At 38.2% G+C, this 25,082-nt stretch overlaps 1 protein-coding gene across 1 annotated transcript in view; it reads right to left on the bottom strand.

Moving 5' to 3' along the window:
* LOC128735972 (uncharacterized) overlaps window positions 1-9,614 on the bottom strand; it is a 245,100-nt gene extending 235,486 nt beyond the window's left edge. The window contains exons 1-5 of the mRNA XM_053830455.1: window positions 9,444-9,614; window positions 7,379-7,659; window positions 7,143-7,323; window positions 7,009-7,086; window positions 6,816-6,955 (exon numbers count right to left, since the gene is read on the bottom strand). Coding sequence (XP_053686430.1) covers window positions 6,816-6,955; window positions 7,009-7,086; window positions 7,143-7,323; window positions 7,379-7,659; window positions 9,444-9,614 — 851 coding nt within the window. The remainder of the gene's footprint in view (window positions 1-6,815; window positions 6,956-7,008; window positions 7,087-7,142; window positions 7,324-7,378; window positions 7,660-9,443) is intronic.
* Window positions 9,615-25,082: the final 15,468 nt, after the last annotated feature.

Below are 25,082 nucleotides of genomic sequence, written 5' to 3'. Positions count from 1 at the left end.
CTCCTCTGTTCCACGTTCCGTTACTTTCTGTACGGCATCTCTGATTGTGGCAAACGTACCTGCTTGTAGGATTAATTTTGTTATGTCATTTTTGACGCCGTTGATGAGGGCATCAATTCCCGCTTTTGTGGCCATTGATTGAGCCATTTCTTCTGGTACTTTCTTTGATATGTATATATTCTGTAGCTGGTCGGTCAATGTCTCGACCTCGCTACAGAAATTATTAATATTATTTTTCTGTGACGTCGCTTTTAATTTCGCTATCGCATTTTCCGGTGTTGTGAGGTCCGCACATCGTGTTTTTACATTATTTATTAATTGTTGTATAGTGTCAATATTTTCTGGTAAGCCTAACCTGGCTCTTCCAGACAATCTACACCGTATAAATTTCACTGCTACAGCTTTGTGTGCTGGATCGGTTAGCTCGTCCAGTAGATTGGCTACATCAACAAATGAACCTAAATTTTCAGCGTTGCCGTCGTAGGGCATAACGATGGCAGTGGCTGTTTTAATATCAAAAGCCATTGTGTAAGATCTGTTGCAGATGATAGCTGTTTTAGCAATTGTTTTTAGAGAGTTCCCCCCTTTTGCGTATTGCAACTTTGTCTGTATCTGTTGCGTTAAACTTCCGGCTATATTGTTTGCCTCTTGATATAAAAGTCTTAATGTTTCGCTATCTATTATGTGTTCGATAGCGCTAAGCAGTTCTACTATTTCGCTTCGAATTAGTTTTACTTCCGCCAACTTCCTATCTAAAAACCATTTAGTGTAATTCCTGTTTGGTGCCCTTTTGAAATTTGACTCTAGTTTTTTCAATGACTCGAGTTTCGTTCTAATGGGGTCCATATATTTTAAATTAGTCTAGTAACTCAGTTTTGTGCATCATGTGTCACTATTAGTATTTATTTTGTTTTTTATTTATATTGTATATTTGTAGTTATTTTTTCTTCATTCGCTTACCGCTGCGTCGTGATGTTGTTTAACTGCAACTCCCGCCGTGCTGCTTCCAACATCGTCTTCTTGTTGTATGCCATCAGCGTTTTTAGTGCCAAATAGCCAATGATGGTTGCCACGAACGCGCAGATGGATCCAGCGATGACTTTGGTCTCCGTGGTACCCAAGGTGTTTGTGATGAAAGTGTCACCACTGAACCAGCCCATATTAGGTTGATCTCACGGTATTGATGGGTGGATGCGGCTAACTTTTGATTACCGTTTTGGGAAGAAGACTCGTGCCCTTTTCTTCAGCAACGTTGTATCCTATTTCACAAGCTCGCTGTCTCAGGTCAGCGGATATCGTTTTTCAAGGTTAGGCGAAGCACTTTTCCATTCTTTCACCGCTACTTGGGCCCGGTTCAAAACGTTTCACTCTCTACTTTGTTTCGATCAAAATACACCGCGCGTCAAGTCCTATGATCAATTACTTTCTCTTTCACTGTCACGATCGGGGTGGGTACCTACCCTCTTCTGTCGTCATTGGGTATTGGTACAAAATGTCCCGGTTGTTCAGTCGAGTCGGAAGCTCTGCTGGTGGCTCGAGAAGTGGTGCCGGATGGCCCTCTTACGGTTCTCGACAGTACCGACTGATTCGTTTCCTGAACTAATCACACGCATTTATTGATCAATTGAATCACTCTAACTTGGTTTGGGCAGTGCTGATTAGCAACGAAACTGTTCACAAGGATTAATGATCTTGTCACTTTTGCACTTTTTTCTCTTTCTTTTTTTTTTTCTCACGGTCGCCAACTAGAACTGTTGTTCTCTACCATTGCCGTTTTTGGGATCTCCTGTATAGAATGGGACTGTCATCACCAGTAGTAGATGTTACTGTCCGTTCTACGGCAAACTTCAGACTCGTCTTTATTTCCTCTGCCTAATTCTTATATAGTAAAAAGTGCTATCAGACGCCATACGGTGTGTTTTCCCAAAGCGTCTGGCAAGCAAGCGCAAACGCTAAACAATAATAAAAGTGTTTTACCTGCGCCCGTCGCAAGGGTCGCACGCTAAGCAAAACACGCCCTTCTGTGCGAGTTGCACATCAGGCGGAAGCATAAAATATAAAAGGTCGCACCGCGCAGCAAAACATCGCTCCGTGATAGAAACGAAACCTTTCCCCGAGCAACCCCGTTGAGAATCGCGGCTATAACGTTGACAAACGAACAGCGTCGCACGCAGTATCTTACAAGTCGCAAGAACTTGCATAGTGTCGTCGTCCCGTCAGTAAAATGAGTTAAATTCTCGATTCAAGAATCGAACTTTTACCCCGTCACTAAATCGAACTTTTGCCCCACTACGCACTTGACGGGGTTTGATTAAATTATGGAAAAGCGAAATATATTTTGTAAATTCTTCTCACCGCAATTTCAAGAGAGATATCTGAGTGATGTAAAACGCTGCTACAATTTGTCAACAAGTAATATCCTCCTGTTGATATCGTATTTGCCGTATAACGAAATATTACATCAAAACCGTTCTAAAATAACATTTACCCATAACTCAGCAACTATGCTTCGTAAACAACAAATGTTTATGATAGATTTAATCTGTCAAAGTACTCGCCCATCCATGCCAATGTAGTCAATTTACTCGAAATCCGCACTGATATATTATTGAATCGCACTTTTACCCTCATCGCACTTTTACCCCTCCTTACTCTACATACATGCTACATGCGTTGTATGTAACATTTATCAAAGTAGTAACATTGCATACGTTCAATTCTCAAAAGATTGTGCATTTGAAAACAATTTAACAAAATCAAGAACACAAACTATTGCTTTCCTGCTATCTTACTGAAATTAAAGATTGTTTTTATTATCCATGGTTTCCCACTTTGAAGGGATTTTACCAATTCAATCCTATTTTATCAACAGCACATCTTTTCACTACACTTCTAATGAAACGGCAAGCATGCGTATTCATACAGTCGTATTATAACCGAACAGTACAGCTGTAGCACATTTTTCCAACACAGATATCAAGTTCGCCTAGGTTTAATCGTCTCGCAGTAAAGAATTTGCGATCTGTTGGGACAACGAACTTGTGTCATTTTTTCTGGCACACTTCCCTAATACAGACATCAAATTGGACTAGGTTTAATCGCGTTCGTAAGAAATCTGTTGGCACGAGGGGACTTTGCTACTCTCTACTTCCCAAGCAAGGACATCAAAATGGTCTAGGTTGAACCGCGGTGTTAAGAAATCTTGTTGAAATGAGGGAACTTGGTCACTTGTTTTGGCTTACTTCCCAAGCACAGATATCAAATTGGTATATATTTAGATCATCGTAAAGAATCTTCCAACCCATCACGAAGCGATAATTCTGGTACAACAAAGGTTCATTATTTTCAATTTTTCAACAGTTCAACATCAAGAATCCATACTTTTCTTCATTTGGGTCAATTCTTAGAAGATTTTCCGATCGATTGGTGTAAGAATATTGAAAATCGATTGGAAAACCGCTGAGCTATTAGCGCTCAAAACCTTTCATTTTCCGTGACGCTCACGAAATCTCCCGTTCCAGTTATTACACCAATTGGAACAAACCAGAAAGGACGGGGGTTGAAAAGGCAAAAGGCCAAATATGACGAACAGGCGATTTTGTCGAGGTGTGTCGACATTCTCTCCGAACCGGCTAAATCAGATAAACCGAAGATTCGCGCCACTGTATTGGGGGAGTCAACGACATCCTTACTGGAAACATTGTGGACGGAAGATCTTGTGCTCTACAATGAATATGCTATGGCATTAAGACAGTTGAATAACAGATTTGTGCAGACATACGAAGAAAGACTTATCGCGAAACAGTCACGCCCGCAAATCATTGTAATTGCAACAGCCGAGCAACAAATGAATTCCAGTTTAATCAACCAATACTTCTATCTGATGACTTTGAATTAGACTAATGCTCCATTGGTATGATCACAATTTGTTTGATAAATTTAAATATGTAATAAACACTTGAAACCCTCCTTTAATTTTATTAGTTCTAAGATTCCTATCCTTTCTTCATACTATTTTTTCCATGTGTGGACTCATCAATGCGACCAGTATCGTTGATTTATTGTGATATCGCCCGGGTGTTTGCTGTAGATACTGTAAACTGTAAACAGTTTCAAAAATAAAGCTACTTCAGCATTCGCCCGCAAGTTTTGAAGTAGGACTACGTCTTTGTTTACTATCTGGGACTGGGTAGCACCTTGTGAAAACGAAAATAGAAGTGTAACGTTGGAATGAAAGATTTCAAATGCTGAACGAAACTGAACAATTTACATGTCGTTGGAAAGATAAAATGGTCAGCAATTCTATGGAGGGGTGAGAGAGTAATCTTATGGATGGCGTAAGAGAGGGGGGGGGGGGGTTCCTATACAAATGAAACACAAATTTCTTCATAAATCTAGAACTAATCAAGCAAATGGAACCAAATTTGGCATGTGCGGGTTTTAGAAGGTAGTATTTTTTTCGATGGTGTACTGAGACCCCTTCCCCTTCTATGAAGGGGGTTCCCATACAAATGAAACACAATTTTCTTCTTAAATCTGGAACTAATCAAGCAAATGGAACCAAATTTGGCATGTGGGGGTTTTTGAGGTAAGAAGTTTTTCTATGGTGTACTGAGACTTCTTCCCCTTCTAAGAGGGGGGGGGCTCCTATACAAATGAAATACAAATTTCCTCATAACTCGACAACTAATCAAGCAAATGGATCCAAACTTGGCATGTCGGGGTTTATGGAGGCATGAATTTATTTTATGATGGTTTGAGACCCTCCACCCCTGTGGAAGGAGGATAAGGACTCTCATAAAAATAAAACAGATATTTTTACGTATGTGCCATATTTTCTGCTATGCAACAAGCGGTAAGCTGTGAAAGTAAACTAGTAAAACCTTCTCGGAGCAACAGACAGTGAATCGACGTCGTTAACGTGCCTGCTACCAGTCATGTCAAAAGAGAAGGACATTCGAATGGCACGTCATATTTGCGATGAACGTGCTTTGGCTTTAATGTTATTTGTAACCAATGGCCCTTTTAAAGGTCACAAGCGAGTAAAAGTAAGATTATTGAAACATGTCAAGCTACCCATAATCATATTTTATACAATAATCTGGAGGCTGGCCATTCATTACTATTTCAACCTTTATGATGCACACAAGCGAATTTTAAAAGAAATCTTCTCAATGGACGCAGGCGTTGTACCACGTATTTCCAAAGCCACCATTGCATTCAATGAACAATTGAATCTGAATAGTTCGCTCTCTTTTAAACATTTACTTAAACAATGGCACTCAAAGATTCTTATAAACATACATATGCCACAAATGCAGTTTACATTAGTCTTTCATCTAACGATCTGATATAGTCCTACGTCACCCATTCGTACAACCCTTAGGGCTGTATACCTTGTAGTTTTTTTTTCAGATTAATACTACTAACTACACTTTGATTTGAACCCACAATCCGGTTATAATCTCTGATTACAGCTTGGTTCGACCCATGCACCTTCCAGCTTGGACAAAAGATAGGAGTCACAACGACAACTTGTTAAGCATAGCTACCTATTACCCCCTCCCCCCTTCCTTTCCACCCTTCCCCTTCATTCCCGGAAAAAATCCTTCTTCATTACTTTCCCTTACCGTCCCTTCATCAATTGTAGAATCATCGTTTCAAAAAAATATTAATATATGCCTGACCTCATTTCAAGGTCATGACTAAAGTCACGAGTTTGGTCAAAAATCAAGAACACAAACTATTGCTTTCCTGCTACCTTACGGAAATTAAAGATTGTTTTTATTACCCATGGTTCCCCACGTTGAAATGATTTTACCAATTCAATCCTATTTTATCAGCAGCACATCTTTTCACTACACTTCTAATGAAACGGCATCGGCAAGCATGCGTATTCATACAGAGTCGTATTAAAACCGAACACTACAGCTGTAGCACATTTTTCCAACACAAATATCAAATTCGCCGAGGTTTAATCGTCTCGCATTTGCTTACGGTTGATCTTCCCATTCCCAAGCGAAACAAATACATCATTGACGTATAACTGTCCCCTGCAATTGTCAAATTATTTCAACTAAACTTAAATCAAATATCGACCTTGTATAAAAACCAGTACCTGTAGCAAAATATCTCAATGTCAACGCCAATCTTATTTTCGGAGTTATAGCTTTCCGCATATTGGTATCCAGTTTAACAATATGGAAATAGACTTTCTCCAGAATGTACCAAAAATCTTGTCTGGTCATCCTGAGAAAATTACGGAAAAACTCCGGATCCTCATCACCCAATTCTCTAAGAAGGTTTTTCTCAATTCCGAAAAACTCACGACGGGTAATCCAAGGCTTTACCCAGTATTTACGGGTTTTTCGAGACCGTTTTTTAATAATTACGTACGCCAAAGCTGCCGCTATTTTCTCCTTTTTCTGTTGCAAACAAAGTATGGCCATTTTCGCATACTAAAATTATTTTTAGCAAGGAAACGCAAACAAATCACAAAACGAAAGAAAACGCGAACAAAACAATACTCATGTGAACGCTTGAAAACTCTACTTCACAGCACACTGCGATAGTTTTCTACTATATAGCTTCTATTACGCCATAGCCATATTTTTTAAAATTGTTCCCCAAAACCTCATAGACCTTTGTCATAAAAATCTATCACGACTATATAGTAGCGAATTATACCACAGTTTTCATGCTCCGTGTGGCAATACCTTAACTTCCATATAACTCATGTCCCGTTCCCGCAGCTCTAACATCAAGATTTTATGATAAACTTGTTAAAACTGAGTTTTGCCTAATGATCTACTTACTTGTATATGAGGTTATCGTTATTAGGTATTGGCAAAATTGTTGCACGTAACGGTTTTCTTTTCAGGGCGTATCCTTCTTTACCGCTAAGTAGAATAGTTGATTTTACATCTGATAGTATATAAAATGAATTCCAATGAGCCTGAAAGATGAACTTTTATAGTCACTAGCCTACAAACAAAACTACTTTGTTACCTGTATAAGCAATGATTGTATTGCGTCCAAAATTTCGCGGGAAGATGGCTGTAATATTGCTTGTGATTTGGACATAAGCTATATAAAGATAATATTTTATATAAAACGTGTGTCTATTACGAAGGATTATTTACCTCATTTGCAAACTCATGAATACTAGCAATGCCTCCCTTTGCCCAAAGGACTGGTATCTTCATAGAGCTGCCGGCAAGAGCAATCATGTTGGCTGATTGTCCATTTCCAATTACAATCATTCCAGCCAATGGAGTACTATCTATAAGTTCACATAATGTTGTCAGGACTTTTGAAGAGTATCTGAAATATTTGAAACTATTTGACAAAGTCAAATGTACAAGCACATCGTATGTACCTTCCATTTGGTGGCAAATCAAGAATTATTGGCCTTAAAGGCGGTCCTTGTGGATTAGAAAATGGAACTCCAAGGTCCAATAAAGTCCTAGCTAACGTTCGACTCCACACTTTGGATCCACCATGTAATGCTATGACAAAGTAAACAGCATCGGACCGCTCTGGAAATATCGGTTGACTTTCTTCATCTGTTGTTTCCTGCCTTATTAGAGCCTCCAGTTTTGGATCAAAATAACTTTTATTAGTGATATCAGTTGGAAATGAGTCTGACCTGGCAATACACTTTTGAATTGATAGATGTGCAAATAAAAAAAACATTTGAAATGCCAGCGTCAAGCGCTTCATATTTCGAATTCCGATTATAAATCTGATGGTTTATTAGATGCCTCGTGATGCATTATTTTCTGAATACCTGACAGTTGCAGTGACCAACCAATATTCATTCGACTCATTGATTACAACAGCAATTCTCGGGATCCTGCGGCACTCCTGTATCGAAAACAGAAACATTTTGAAAAATAAATATACTTTAAAATTAATTCTTTTAGCATGGTGCTGTAGCAGCGACGCAGCCAATAACTTTTCTTAGGGGGGTTTAAACAAAGTGGCATAGCCTTAAGGAGTTTATTCAAGAAATAAGGCAATGCCTGTCTGTTAGTCAACTATAGGCTCAAAAAATATTGCGTTGATCGTCACAAAAATTTGCGTACAGGGGCTTTACGCCACGAGGAATGTTTTAGTGCTATCAGTTTTACCTCTCAGAGATGTAGCAAGGAGGGAAGGAGGATTGGAGGAAAAGGAAATTTTCATGTACGGATTTTCAAGCACGGAGATTGAATCTGTGGACTATGCGCTCTACTATAGTGGATTAGTTTTTTATCTCAATGGGCGGAAAAAATGAAAATTTGTACCTATATCAAAATTATTGAACCGATCTTCATAAAGATGTGCGTTTTGAGGTTTCTGTACACGAAGTGTTTTGGCATTATTAGTTCCACTACGTAGTTTTCTGTTTCTATATACGCTGTGTTTAGGTTTAAATTTTCCATTATTTTCACAGTGTACTTAATGCTAATGCAACATTCAAACACACCGGGACGTTTGTGTTGGTGGTATTACACGGTGTAAATCTGGTTAAAAATGAGGCAAGGCCACTAAATGAAAAAATTGCATTCGTTTGTCACCAAGGTACCGTTTTGATTCAAACTTCGAGCACTTAAGCTATGCTGAAACTTCCTTCAAAGAAAAATGTTCAAAAACATGTTTATTCTACCCCCATAAATGGGTTAATATGGGAATTTATGGCATGGAAATTTAATTATTTTCGTGTGAAAATTTAAAAAATGAGGATAAAATGTTAATTCACATTGAAAAATAATCAAAAACTGCAGTTGGTTTTGATACAAACTTCGAACACTTTCATGGTCGACATTCAAAGCTCGAATATTCCAGTCTAAGGCATCGAACACTTGTAGGGGGATTAGGGGCATAATGAGCACACGGGGCGAAATGGGCACGCCTCTTTTCTACGAAAGTACGCATTTTGTAACATCATATGGCATGCGAAACACTACTGTAGGTACTACAGTCAGTGTTGCCACATATTCATCTGTACTGGAAGGTAAAAAAATCTTTTTCATCTGTACTTTTGCTTTGAAAAATCTATACCAAAATCTGTACCACAAAGTTGGTTTGTTACATAGGGAAACCTGGTTTGTTTGCTTTAAAAAATAGAAAAATCGCAAATTACTGATTTCTTTGATGATATTGGTACATTACCTTAAAGACAGACATGTTTTGTTTTGTTTGCATTCATGTCAAGAGGTGCTCCTCTATTGATTTCAAGTAACAAAACTGAAAGAAAAAAATTAGTTTTTGACACCCAAAAAAATCTGTACCCATCTGTACTTTATGACAAAAATCTGTAATCTGTACCGTACAGAATCTGTACCAAAAACTTCGGAAAAATCTGTACTTTTCCAGATAAATCTGTACATGTGGCAACACTGGCCAGTGGACTCGTCGAGGTAGGATCCGTCAGTATAGAACATCTTATCGCAACTAACACTTTTAAATTTATTGAAGAAAATCTTGGGAATCTCTTGCGATCGCAGTTGATCCGGGATACCGAAAGTTTCTTCTTTCATGGTGGTGTCGAAGAATATAGCAGAGTTCGATGTATCTAGTGATACGACATTTATGGGAGCAAACTGAGAAGGGTTGATATCTTGAGCCATGTAGTCAAGATATAAGGTCATAAATCTAGACTGAAATTCAAGTTCGACTAGCCTTTCGAAATTATCAATTACTAATGGATTCATAATCTCACATCGAATGAGTAGACGATAGGACAATTCCCAAAAGCGATTCTTCAACGGTAGAATCCCCGCCAGCACTTCAAGACTCATCGTATGAGTCGATTGCATGCAGCCTAAGGCTATACGCAGACAACGATATTGTATTCTTTCTAGCTTGATAATATGCGTGTTAGCGGCGGATCGGAAGCAGAAACACCCATATTCAAGTACAGACAATATCGTGGTTTGGTACAGCCTTGTAAGGTCTCCTGGGTGAGCTCCCCACCAAGTTCCGGTAACTGTACGAAGAAAGTTTATCCTCTGTTGGCATTTTTGAATCAGATACCTAAAGTGGCATGCCCAGTGCATTTGGAATCGAACCAGATACCGAGATATTTGTAAACTAGTACCTGAGCAATCGTTTTACCCATAAGTAGGAGCTGAAGTTGTGCTGGATCATGCTTCCTAGAAAAAACGACCAACTCTGATTTTTCCGGGGAGAATTTGATACCCAGCTTTAACGCCCAATCGGACAAATTGTCCAAAGTATCTTGCAAGGGTCCTTGCAAATCGTTAGCCGTGGATCCTGTGATGGAAACAACGCTATCATCTGCAAGTTGCTTTAACGTGCATGACTCTTCGAGGCAACTATCTATGTCGAAAAAAGTTATACAGAAATGGACTTAGGCATGAGCCCTGGGGAAGACCCATGTAGCTAATTCGAGATGTTGTCAAATCATCATGTGTAAAACTCATGCGTTTTTCCGACAAGAGATTGAGCAAAAAATTATTCATAACCGGTGAGAGACCCTGCAAGTGAAGTTTCTCGGTCAAAACTTCTACGGAGACAGAATCGAAGGCCCCTTTAATGTCCAAAAAGACGGACGCCATTTGCTCCTTCTGAGCGTAGGCGAGTTGAATCTCAGTAGACAGCAACGCTAAGCAATCGTTTGTTCCTTTGCCCCTGAGGAAGCCAAATTGGGTATTTGAAAGTAAGCCATTCTCTTCGACCCATTTATCTAGGCGAAGGAGGATCATTTTCTCCATTAACTTTCGGATACAGGAAAGCATCGTAATCGGCCTATAAGAATTATGATCGGAGGCTGGTTTCCCGGGTTTCTGAATGGCGATTACTTTCACCTGCCTCCAGTCTTGCGGAACAATATTCAGCTCGAGAAACTTATTGAACAGGTTCAACAAGCGTCTTTTGGCAGGGTCAGGCAGATTCTTCAACAAGTTGAATTTGATTCTGTCTAACCCTGGAGCAGTATTGTTGCAAGAAAGGAGAGCTATAGAAAATTTTGAACGTTGAACGTTTTCCCGGGTATCGGTTTCGTCAGAGCTTGAGTCGCGACGTCGAGGATCAAGCCAGTAATAAAATCGTATTCTTCCTCCGGAGGAAGTTCATCGCGCGATTCGATGTTTTCTGAGATTACGGCCGCGTAGCGTTTCCAATCGATATTGCGTGTGAAGTCGTATGTAACATTGATTGAATGCACGGGCGGGTAGCCATTAGTAATTGATACAAGGATTGGCAGATGATCACTACCATGCGGATCATTGATTACCTTCCACTTGCAATCTAACGCTAGTGATGTTGAACAGAGAGATAGATCCAGTACGCTGGCGCGGGCTGGAGGATTAGGTATACGTGTCGCTTCCCCAGTGTTTAGAAGTGCCATATCGAAGTCGTCAATCAGGTTATTAATTAGGGAGGATCGGTTGTCGTCGTATAACGACCCCCATTGAGTGCAATGGGAATTGAAATCTCCCAGAATTAGCAAGGGTGCGGGAAGCAATTCTGCAATATCAGAAAGTTGCTTCTGCTCAATCCGCACCGATGGAGGGATATATATCGAAGCGATACAAAGGTGTTTTTCTTTTATTCTAGCATGAATGGCAACGACTTCTATATTCGAGAACGAGGGGAGGTCTATCCGGAAGAACGAATAGCACTTCTTGATCCCTAGAAGTACTCCTCCACCATGTGATCCTCGGTCTCGTCGGATGACGTTAAAATCGTGGAAGTTGAGATCATTACTTGAATTGAGAAAAGTTTCACAGAGCGCGAATACGTCACAGTTAGAAATATTTAATAATTGTTTGAGAAGGTCGAATTTGGGGATGATACTTCTGCAATTCCACTGTAACACAGCGATAGTTCTCAGCATTGTTCGACGTATTACTCATCGAAGGATACGATAGCTGAGAAGAGGGGCCATTGTGCTGTTAGTTGCTTCAAAAATGTCTTAACTGTGGGAATAAAGGCAAGTAGAAAGCTTTTGAGTGGATCCGAGATGTTGAAGGTTTGAAATATCCAGTCCACAATGTCAGAGAACTTCAAAAATCCCTTTCCCGATTTGATCTCTGAGTGTAAGTTGGATGTGCCAGGGGTTTTTGGTGCACCAGAAAGCGGTGGGTACTCCTGGTTTGATCTCAAATTTTGCAACCCTGGAGGTACCTGCTTCGGATTTTTTTCACCGCTTTTCTTCGAGTTTGATGTATTTTCCATTCCGCTCGGGGATATCTTAAGTCCTTTGCGAGTAAGTCGAGGAGAGTTAATTGTTTTCCTCTTCCTAGAGCTTTCTTGCATGGCATAAGAACATCCTTCGAGGGGTTCGTCAGAAGTACCCTCATCGGTTGGCAAAAAGGAATAAATATTTTCGTTGGTCAATGGCTCGGCTTTCTTGAGCATTTCTGCAAAAGAGCGCTTGGAACGTTCCCTAAGGGAGCGTTTAATTTTTTCCTCGCGCTGTTTGTACGTGGCACATGCCGCGAGATCATGTGGGGTTCCCTCGCAGTAAGGACACTTCTCAGTGTCCTCATTACAAGCGTTCTCCACATGATTGCCGCCACATTTGCTACAGCGTGCCTTATTGCAACAGTAGGAGGCTGTATGATCCAACTGCTTGCAGTTCTGGCAGTTCATGACCCGCGGTACGAACAGGCGTACAGGCAGACGAACCCTATCCAGAAGGATGTAGTTTGGCAATGCAGATCCGGCGAAAGTTACCCGAAAGGATTCCGAAGGGTAGAATATTTTCTTCCCGTTTTCGATCCACGCTGAATGCAATTGCTTGCAGTCCAGTACCTTTACCTTTTGCAGCATGGAGTTCTTGAAACAGCCACCGAAATGGCCAGACGTGTGGATAGAACTATCCAGGATCACAAGAACATTATTGGTGATCCCTGGAATAATCATCGTATTTCTTACCCTGTTCTCCCGAAATAAAGGACATTCCAAAAATGCACAAACCTGGTAATGAAATGAGGGAAATTATTTCTTCAGTAGGATACCCAACCGAAAAAGAAGCAAAGTGGCTAGTCAAAGACTTTCAAGCTATGCAAAGGAAGTTTCCCAGTCGATCTGTTAAGAGCACAGGAGATTTCATCGAAAATTTGAATGCCTGAGGTAACATTAGAGCTGAGGAAATCAGGATATCATTTGACGTAACGGCTTTGTTCCCTAGTGTTCCGGTGAACGAAGCCGTAAAAATTTTCGAAAATTGGCTACTTTCACAACGTAGAGGAAATGAAAATGAGTGGAGAACAATGGTTAACCCTTTAAGCACGGAGGGTTTTAGTTACGATATTTTTGGTTTTTGGATCAATATAAAATTTTTTTATCGCTCGAGATACCAAAACCAGTGTATTCTACACATTGCACATTGCATTGCAATTGTGTGGGTTCGGCCTTATCTTATACTATTGCACTATGGGCAAAACGAGCCAAACAAACGGATGCAATTGAGATATGGCCTGCAGGCTGATAAAATGTAGGTGATCTTATGTAAAATTTTCCAGAAAATCGCATGGTGCCCACCGCTTTCCCGTTTGTCATCGGGAAGTGCCCCATTTTGCTCATTTTCCCCTATTTTTTTAACATTGTTTACCCTTTTTGGACTATACCAAGCCAGGCTTTGAAAAAACAAAACATGAAAACCTAATTATTTTGTGTAAAGAAGTCCACAGAATTGAATAAGGGTTGATCCCGTTTAGTTTAGAGCGAGATCATCGCTTCGAGGTCCATAGACTTCACTTTCTGAAGCAGTGGAAGTGGACGGTCGCTACGCAGCTATGGAAATACGCTTAACTTTTTGCAAGTTAAGTTTTTACTAACCTTAATACAACAGATATACCGGAACGTCCAGACTGGCTTAAAAACATTCAAATGTTGATCCAAGAATTTGTCTTAGAAAATCCCGTAGTTGAATACATCATTTGCCACACTTCTTTATTATTTTACAATTTATAAATGACCAGTTTTAGGTTCCGGTAGTACTCTAAACGGAAGTTCCATAGTGTGGAGCATGAACGAATGCTCTACAGTATAATGTATTCATTCTTACTGACTCAAAATGAGATGGCAGCAGCAGATTTCGTTTTATTTTATCTGTTACTTATGACGCGAAAAAATAATCCCACGGCGATCTGGAATATCTCCGGGAAATAAATCCAAAATTTGCTAATATATTTTTTTATTGAAGGTCAATCTAAGGGGGTTCTTTGAATACAAGTTGTATAAAATTCGAGCAAATAATAGTTAAGCTAGAGCCAAAAGTGTAACGGCAAGTACAATAATTTTTGAAGTCCCGGCGGGAACGTAAAGGTAAAAGTAGGTATACAATAAGGCCGAACCTACACAATTGTGTAGGTATGGCAAACAATGTGCATAAGTAAGTTGTAAAAGTTATTTTCCGTAAATTTTTAATTACATCAATTAGAAATACAAATTACCAATAATTTTTTATCCAAGCAATTTCGAAATACGGATCCAATAAGAAAATACGACAGATAAAACTTTTTGCTGTTTTCACAAGATTTTGAAGACTAGACAATAATTAATCCAAATACAAAATAAAACTGCTTTTCAGCTATTTTTTATTTTTTCTGCGAGTTACGATGTTTACACAATACGCCGTTTAGAAAGGAAAGGAAAAATTTTTAAAAGTAGTCATGTCTCACCTACACAATTGTGTGGGCTCGGGCTTAAAGGGTTAAGGGCTACATAAGATTAACAACAATTAAAGGAAATGAATGTTTTACCAGATCGCTGGTGGAGATATGTGGACGACTTATTTTGTATTTTAAAACAAGAGAACTTTGATACTCTCTTACACATACTCAATAACGTCCACAGAGATATTAATTTTACATTTGGGAAGGAACAGAACAATAGACTTCCATTCTTAGAGGTTGTTGCCATAAGGCATTCCACAAAATTTAATTTCGAAATTTATAGGAAACCCACTAATACGAAACGGGTGATACCTATCACATTCAACCACTCATTTCAAAACAAAATGGCCGCTTTCCACCACATGATTCACCGTGTGGAAACTCTTCCATTGTGTAAGGAAGGAAAAGATAATGAATTGAGTTATATTTTCGAGATTGCCAGGCTGAATGGTTATAAGAAAGAAACCATCCAAGCTATTTTGAATAAAAAAACTACAGGTTTTACTAGTTTATTTTCACAGCTTATCGCTTGTTACATAGCAAAAAATATGACACATACGCAAAAATGTCTGTTTTATTTGTATGAGAGTCCTTATCATCCTACCATAGGGGTGAGGGGTCTGAAACCATCATAAAACAAATAAATTCAAAATAAATTTATTCTTCCAAAAACGCCCACATGCCAAATTAGTTTCCATTTGCTTGATTAGTTTTACTGTTATGAGGAAATTTGTATTTCATTTGAATGAGAGCCCCCTCTTAGAAGAAGAGTTCTCAGTACACCATAGAAAAACATCTTACCTCCAAAAACCTCCACATGCCAATTTTTGTTCCTTTTGCTTGATTAGTTCTGGAGTTATTAGGAAATTTGTATTTCATTTGTATGGGAGCCCCCCCCCAACCCCCCTTTGGAAGGGAAGAGGTCTCAGCACTCCGTAGAAAGAAATCCTGCCTTCTGAAACCCACCACATGCCAAATTTGGCTCCATTTGCTTGATTAGTTCTCCAGTTTTGAGGAAATTTATATTTAATTTGTATAGGAGCCCCCCTCTTACGCCCTCCTTAAAATTGCTCTTTTACCCCCCTATAAAATAATAAAAATTGGTGGCCATTTTATCTATCCGACGACATATAAATTGTAAAGTTTTGTTCAGTAGTTTAGTAGTTATTAGCATTTGAAATCTTTCATTCAAACGTTATACTTCTATTTTCGTTTTCACAAAGTGCTACCCTGTCCCAGTATAGTAACCAAAGACGTAGTCCTACGTCAAAAGGAAATTATTACTTCGAAATTCTTTTACGACACTAACCCCTATAGCCGAAGATCTGAAAAGGGTGGCTGTCGAGTATGATAGTGGTTTAACACATCAGCTTCATACTAAATTTAAAAAGTATGGAATGGATATCGTCTACACTAATAGAAATAACCAGCTCCAAACACGATTAGGATCCACAAAAAATCCTAGCATAGAATAGCATAGCATAAACAGTTGCACAAATTCGTAAATTCGTAGTAACCTGTGTTTGTTACCAGTAACATGAAATTTGGGGTTTAATTTCATGCTCTTAACCCATTAAGCCCCACACTTTTCCCAGCAGGGATAGAAAGTTGAAACTTTCGGGATAATTCTCTTTTAGGTCACCTAAGAAAAAGCCGCTGACATGTATTTTTAATTTTGACCCTGTGTCTCACAACGCTACGTTGCGAAAACGCAACGCTGGACGTTAAGGGTATATCGTTTTTGCATACCTTCATTATTATGCATATAAATGCGTCATACTTTTTTACCGTTAAATCAAATTTGGCATTTTTTTTGTGATTTTGAGTATTAATAAAGATTAAATGAACGACTTAGAGTATTACATGTTATGTTTTATGAGAAATATCGAAACATTTGGGTTGGAGACCATCTTTGCACTAGACGCATAGTATGCAGTTTTAATGCTAAATGCATGTCATTGCAGATGATTAAATGCCTACCAACACGTTCCGGAAAGGTTGTAACATAAAATTTGGGTCCATGATACTGTCGTTGCCATCACTCAATTCCTCCAGATAAGATTTATATTCATTTGTTTACTAAAAAGCAACGATATCAAATGAAACACCGCAGCGAACGAACGAAAATAAACGTTCCCGTTGCAAATTTTGAATATCGTTACTTCCTAGCGTTGCGTTTTCGCAACGCAAAGCTTCAAACCTATCTTAAAATTACAAAAATAATCAAAATTATGAAACAAAATTTTTTTTGGCAAGCAACCGACTCTTACTAACACTGATTGATAGCTCAGGCGTTATTAGAGGTAAAATCGAGTTTTATGAGCATTTTTCCTTAACTGTCTGAAAAATAGCAAAACCTGTTGTTTTGTCACAGCTGTAATTATGTTACATGTAACATCTGACCTTTGAGCAAAAACAGGTCGATTAGATTTTTTTCCAATCTTTCTTTGTTTCTCAGGGTCCAAGTTGATATCTTAAACCGGGGCTTCTCTGGAATCGAATGAAAGTGCGTTGCGTTTTCGCAACATTAACCTTCTCCGCCCTATCAATAATATTTGGAAGCTGGATGTTGCCGAATCTCTTGAAATTTTTAAAGAATATCCATCCAATCTTCCTAATAATCAAACAGGTAATAACATTTCACCGCTTTTTTACGTAATAGGTAAGGCGACATCCATTTAGTACGTCACGCAAATTTTGACCAAAATAAACCCCCCGTCCCCCCCTTGTCACATTTCGTCACACATTCGTGACCCCCCCTGAGAAAGTACGTCACGTCACGGCAATCCCCCCCCCCCCCCTTCACAACAAAAAAATTAAATATTCATTCCAACCTTTTTATTTAAAGCTATCAAATGAATTTCAGCAAATAAAAAAAGGAAACTTTTCGAGCTTATAAGTCATCGATTAACGGATTTTGAAGATGATCTTCAATTGCTGCAATCGGATATGCTTTAGAAGTCGCTGATGTGCCGTCGATTAATGTTTAGCGCATATCTACGCCCTTTACATTCATCCACTCAAATTCGTCTGATCTAGTTGAAAGAATCAGGACTTCCAGCTGACGTCTTGCAGCAACACGCCTTGGAAGAACTTTTTTGAGGGACTTTGTCATTTAGTGTATTTCTTCAATCGTATAATTATTCAACACTACCTTAGATGCGAAATTTAATCCGCAAGTGGCTTAAACCCTATCCTTCAGAGAGCTTTTGAGTGAGGGGCAGTATAAATTATACCGAAAAACCTTAAAAGCAGCCGTGGAACTTCGGTATGAGTTTTTGTTCATCGATTGAGTTCAGCACGAATATCAAGGGAAAACATTGCCGTGGGTCTCTGGTAGCATCCCGTAACCCTTCAGGAGTTTGTGCGACTGCTATTTGCGGTTGCAAAAATCTTTTAGGCAGGACGGTACTCAAGCAGCTCTTCAGCGGTGTACTGCATATTCTGTAAAGCCTTAATGGAGAGTTCATACTACATAGAATAAATGAGTCTTGTTCACACATTTATGTTCAAAAAAGTGTTCATTCAAAAAATTTAACTATTTGTTTTAAAATCTATCAGTACGTTAATTTTATAGAAGCCTTCAATAGTTGTATCTTCAAATGAAGGCTAAATTATAATTTCCCGAATAAATTTTCCATTTGATTTTTTTTTTCATGTGACGTCACATAACTTCATACCCCCCCTCCCCCCTACGTCACAAATCGTCACGATTAGGTCAACCCCCCCTCCCCCCTATATGCGTGACGTACTTTATGGATGCCCCCTAACTAAAATATGTTTTTTTTTGGGATATGGCGACTACCGGTTTTTGCATACCCACTGGATTATGTACCTACAATCCCTATTCGGTTTAAATAGGGGATCAAGCTGCTACTCCACAAACAGTCTAAGTTAGTTAGATACTGATGAAGGTCTCGTCAAAACTCATTTGCACTTTGAACCCTATAAGACACTATATATGCTTAATTTTCTACGAATAAAATTTAAATCTTCAAAATGAGCAAAATGACTCATGGAGTTTTCACTATGTTTTATGAAAATACACCATGAATAATAATTATGCTATCACGATCTTCTTATGGTACCGTGACCGCACATAATTGCGATCAGCTCCTAATTCCGGTCACTCAACCTAAATGGTCAATTTTTAGAAAATTGAGCCAAAATCTGTAGTAAATGAGCACGCTTAGTTATTGTGTTATGTGTTTATGTGTCAGTTGTTGAAAAATGACTGCCTTTGGGGCACCATGCACTTCAAAATAAATTAAATTTAAAGCTGACTAAATTCGCTGTTCGCTACGAACACATTTTCATCGTAGGAGACTTCAACGCTGACATGCTTCGTTCAATTGCCAGACGTGTAACGTTTGAAGCTATTCTCAGCAATTTTTCGTTAACGCCTGTTGGTGAAGAGCCAACATTTTTCCATAACGAAGGAAGTTCACAGTTAGACCTTTTTATTACCAGCAATAATGAAAAGGTCATACGCTTTAATCAGGTCAGTTTTCCTGGACTGTTACAACATGATTTAACTTTTGCGTCGACAGATTTCAATATCACACAGTCTACACATGGGAACACTTATCGGGATTATGTGAACTTCGACTCGCAATCTCTGGAAAACGCAATACTCTCGATTCCCTGGAATTATTTTTGTGAAAATGAGAACCCCGATGAATGTTTAGAATTCTTCAATCACCATATCAAAGCTGTACACGACTGCTGTATACCTCTCCGAACCAGAGCTCGCCGTTGGAAATCAAACGCATGGTTTAACGGTAATGTTCGGCGGTGCCTCCTTGAACATGATCTGGCGTACAAAGATTGGCTTAGAGCTACACCACAACTGAAGGCCATCAAGAGACAACAGTATAAGGTGTTGCGAAATCGTGCGAACGCCGAGGTTGCCAGAGCAAAAAAAGAATACCTTGAGAGATATTTGGATAGCAGAACGTCATCAAAATGTTTATGGCAACGTGTGAGGAGCTTGGGGGTTGGCAAAGCACAAACGGCGTTGCCCAGTGATTTTAATCCCGATGAAGTCAATAATCTGTTTTTATCGAACTATACCGGCAGTGCCACCGTACAAGAAAGTTTTTCAAATGCAACGTTGCCATCACTTCTCTTTTCGCCCAGTGTGTATTGGTGGGAAGTTACAAATGCTATCTGGGAAATCACGTCAAATGCGGTAGAACTAGATGGCTTGCCTATCAAATTTATAAGATCATCTTAACGTTGGTTATCCAGCATATAACGCATTTATTCAACCGCCTCATTGCATCCTCTACTTTTCCGAATTATTGGAAGCAAGCAAAGATTTTGCCATTGAAGAAGAATCCACGACTTAATGACATCACAAACTTACGTCCAATCAGTATATTATACGGATTATCTAAAATTTTCGAGAAACTACTCAAGCAACAAATGACTTCTTACGTGGAAAGTAACAACCTTAGTGAATTTCAAGCTGGTTTTCGTGAAGGTCAAAGCATTAAAACCGCTGTGCTAAGAGTTCATGACGACTTAGGGGCAATAATCGATAGAAAAAGTGTCGGCATTTTACTGCTACTTGATTTTCGAAAGCATTTGATACCATTCCACATCGGAAACTATTGGCGAAACTGCAAACACAATTCAATTTCTCCTCTTCAGCTATCGGCCTGATGCGTTCATATTTACAAGGAAGACAACAAGCAGTGTTCTGTGGTGATCGCTTTTCGAGTATGGTTCAAATAACATCTGGTGTACCTCAGGCTCAGTTCTCGGCCCTTTGCTGTTTTGTTGTCACATAAATGACCTCCTGAACGTTCTTCAGTATTGCTCTATCCAGATGTATGCTGATGATGTGCAGCTTTACATTGGAGGTCTCAGCCCGTGTATGCGCGAAATAACCAGCAAAGTAAATGAAGACCTTGAAATGATTCTGGCGTGGTCGCGGCGAAATGGACTTGTAGTTAATCCTGATAAAAGCAAGGCTTTGTTCGTTTCCAGCAGACGGAGAAGACATAATGGACCTATGCTGCCGATGTCCAACATCATGATGGACGGAGTGTGTATCGAGTGGTCCGAAAAAATGACTAATCTTGGATTCATTTTTCAAAGTGACCTGCTATGGGACGGCCTATTATCACAGCAGTGCGGAAAAATATATGCTGGTCTGCGAACGCTGTATACTTGCATGTCTGCTGCACCAGTTGATATCAAGTTAAAACTGTTCAAATCGCTAATCTTGCCGCATTTTCTATTTGGACATATTTTCCACGTTCGCCTCAGTGCTGCTTCTTTCGATCGCCTTCGAGTGGCACTAAATTGTTGCGTACGCTTTATATATGGGTTAAGCCGGTATGATCATGTGACTCATCTGCAGAAAAATTTGTTGGGATGCCCTCTACAGGTGTTCTACTCGTATCGATCCTGTGTTTTCCTGAGGAAACTGATAGCGACACAAAATCCTGCCATACTGCACAGAAAATCAATACGTTCCCGTGGTCGCCGTTTGGAAAACTTAATGGTCCCTATGAATAACACAACAAACTACGCCAACTCGTTGTTCGTTAGAGGTGTGCTAAATTGGAACCGTTTACCACCGACAATTAAGCGTGCGTCATCGGAAGTAGTTTTTAAGAGAGGCTGCATCGAGTTTTGGAATCGTCAGTAGGGAGTTTGGTTTAGTTAGTTAGTATAAGTAATTAATAAGGATTGCAAGATTTTACAAGATTAATAATAATAATAATAATAATAATAATAATAATAATAATAATAATAATAATAATAATAATAATAATAATAATAATAATAATAATAATAATAATAATAATAATAATAATAATAATAATAATAATAATAATAATAATAATAATAATAATAATAATAATAATAATAATAATAATAATAATAATAATAATAATAATAATAATAATAATAATAATAATAATAATAATAATAATAATAATAATAATAATAATAATAATAATAATAATAATAATAATAATAATAATAATAATAATAATAATAATAATAATAATAATAATAATAATAATAATAATAATAATAATAATAATAATAATAATAATAATAATAATAATAATAATAATAATAATAATAATAATAATAATAATAATAATAATAATAATAATAATAATAATAATAATAATAATAATAATAATAATAATAATAATAATAATAATAATAATAATAATAATAATAATAATAATAATAATAATAATAATAATAATAATAATAATAATAATAATAATAATAATAATAATAATAATAATAATAATAATAATAATAATAATAATAATAATAATAATAATAATAATAATAATAATAATAATAATAATAATAATAATAATAATAATAATAATAATAATAATAATAATAATAATAATAATAATAATAATAATAATAATAATAATAATAATAATAATAATAATAATAATAATAATAATAATAATAATAATAATAATAATAATAATAATAATAATAATAATAATAATAATAATAATAATAATAATAATAATAATAATAATAATAATAATAATAATAATAATAATAATAATAATAATAATAATAATAATAATAATAATAATAATAATAATAATAATAATAATAATAATAATAATAATAATAATAATAATAATAATAATAATAATAATAATAATAATAATAATAATAATAATAATAATAATAATAATAATAATAATAATAATAATAATAATAATAATAATAATAATAATAATAATAATAATAATAATAATAATAATAATAATAATAATAATAATAATAATAATAATAATAATAATAATAATAATAATAATAATAATAATAATAATAATAATAATAATAATAATAATAATATTATGTTGAATGCTCGAAACGGAAAGAACAAAACCGAATGTTCAACACTAACGAAAGGGAGTTCTATAACCACATCAGAAAAGAGAAACCCAACTACAGCGAAGGACTTCCGGAGATTGGCCAAGTTACACAATTCTGGGCCAATTTATGGGAGAACCCCGCTCAACACAACAATGATGGGATGTGGTTGGTAGAAGAGGAGGAAAATAGTGATGAAATTGATAGCATGGCCGCTGTAGTATTGACCGCCCAGGATATTCGTGAGGCTACACGGTATACTAGGAATTGGGCCGCACCTGGACCAGACTTTGTCCACAATTTTTGGTATAAAAAGTTCTCTACAATTCACGGACGGTTAGCGGAATGCTTCAATATGGTCTTAAGAGACCCCCGAACACTCCCAGAATTCATCACTAAGGGGGTAACCTACCTTCTACCGAAGGACCGAAACACAGCTGATCCAGCCAAATACAGACCAATAACATGCTTGTCAAGTCTGTACAAAGTGCTATCATCGGTAATTAGTAGTAAAGTGCAGGACCATTGTGATGCCAACGGAGTGATGACAGAAGAACAGAAAGGCTGCCGAAAAAACACACAAGGCTGCAAAGACCAAGTCATCATCGATGCAGTTATTGTTGGTCAGGCAAGCCAAAACAAACGAAACCTTGGTATGGCGTACATCGACTATAAAAAAGCATACGACTCCGTACCACACACGTATCTCATTAAGGTACTGGAATTGTATAAAATAGACGATGGCGTCATCAGGCTAATGAAGCACGCAATGAGAATGTGGAACACATCGCTGCACATTACCGATGGAGCAACAGTGTTACGGTCCAGAACTCTTAGCATAAGAAGGGGGATCTTCCAAGGTGACACCTTTAGTCCTCTATGGTTCTGCCTTGCGATGAACCCCCTTAGCAGAACACTTAACCGAACCAGTTATGGCTACAAGTTGAAGAGTGGGACAACGAGAACAAAAATTACCCACACCTTCTATATGGACGATTTGAAGCTGTTTGCGGAAACGAAGGATCAACTGCATCAATTGTTGCAAGTGGTTTCGACGTTTAGCAACGATATCCGGATGGAGTTGGGCATCGACAAATGTCGACTCGTCAATATTCACCGGGGTAAAGTTATGGACGCCGAAAGTTTCCGCGTCAACCCTAGAGAAGAGATTCGGAGTATGGTTGAAGGTGAATCGTACAAATACCTGGGATTCCTGCAACTAAAAGGTATTCACCACACGATGATCAAGAAAGAACTGCAGGAAAATTTCTTGCATCGTATCAACCGTATAATGAAGACTTTTCTCTCGGCCGGCAACAAGATCAAGGCTATAAACACGTTTGCCGTGCCGCTGTTGACATACAGCTTCGGGGTGGTCAAATGGACCAAAACGGATTTGGAAGCGATCGAACGAGCATTAAGAGTATCGCTGACAAAACACCGTTCGCACCACCCAAAATCGGCCACCGAAAGAATCACCTTACCACGAAGTGAAGGAGGAATAGGTGTGATTGATATCCAGGCACTTTGTGCCTCACAGATCCAACAGTTGCGGAGATATTTCGTAGAAAGCCAGAACCGTCATGAAATCTATCGCACTGTTTGCGAGGCAGACCACGGGTTCAGCGCTCTGCACCTGGCGCAGCATGACTATCAGCTGAACTGCGTTCTTAAAACCGACGAGGAAAAGATCGCAACGTGGAAGCAAAAAGAGCTGCATGGGACGCACCCCCATCAGTTAGAACAATCACACGTAGACAAAGCAGCATCAAATACGTGGTTGGTGCGAGGTGATCTCTTTTCGGAGACAGAAGGATTCATGGTAGCCATCCAGGACCGGGTTATTGCAACGAAGAACTACCGCAGGTACATATTGCACGAAAACATAGAGGATCGTTGCCGTAAGTGCAATGTAGTAGGGGAGTCGATTGAGCATGTTATTGCAGGCTGCCAAGCGTTAGCAGAAACAGCCTACCTCAATCGCCACAATACGGTTGCCAAGATTGTGCACCAACAACTTGCTTTGAAGCATAACTTGGTAAACTGCTACGTACCCTACTACAAATACCTGCCCCACCCAGTCCTGGAAAATAACTGTGTAAAGCTGTACTGGGATCGCGAGATCATAACGGATGTCCTCATACGTGCCAATCGCCCTGACATTGTGGTCTACAACAAAAGGATAAAGCGGGTCACCCTCATCGATATTGCTGTACCGCTAGACCACAATGTGCAATCAACTTTCTCGACCAAAATCACGAAATACCATGATTTGGCCGAGGAGTTACGGCAAATGTGGCACCTGGAGGAAGTACGAATAGTTCCAGTAGTAATCTCTGCTACTGGACTAGTTCCCTGTACGCTACTGCGCTCCTTAGAAGAGTTGGAGCTGCGCACCGAACTACAAGTAATCTAGAAAGCGGTGGTTTTGGGTACCTGCAACATTGTACGGAGGTTCCTGAACCACCATAACTGATCCAACCGAAGCAAACATTCAAACACCAAAAAAAAATTAATAACTGATGAATGAGACCTCAGAGCCTAACCCCTTTGGCAAAACGGATAGCC

Source organism: Sabethes cyaneus, chromosome 2 (genome assembly GCF_943734655.1).
Source record: "Sabethes cyaneus chromosome 2, idSabCyanKW18_F2, whole genome shotgun sequence".
NCBI lineage: Eukaryota > Metazoa > Arthropoda > Insecta > Diptera > Culicidae > Sabethes > Sabethes cyaneus.
The sequence above is the reverse complement of the archived record's forward strand: the minus strand, read 5'-3'. Positions and strand labels throughout refer to the sequence as shown.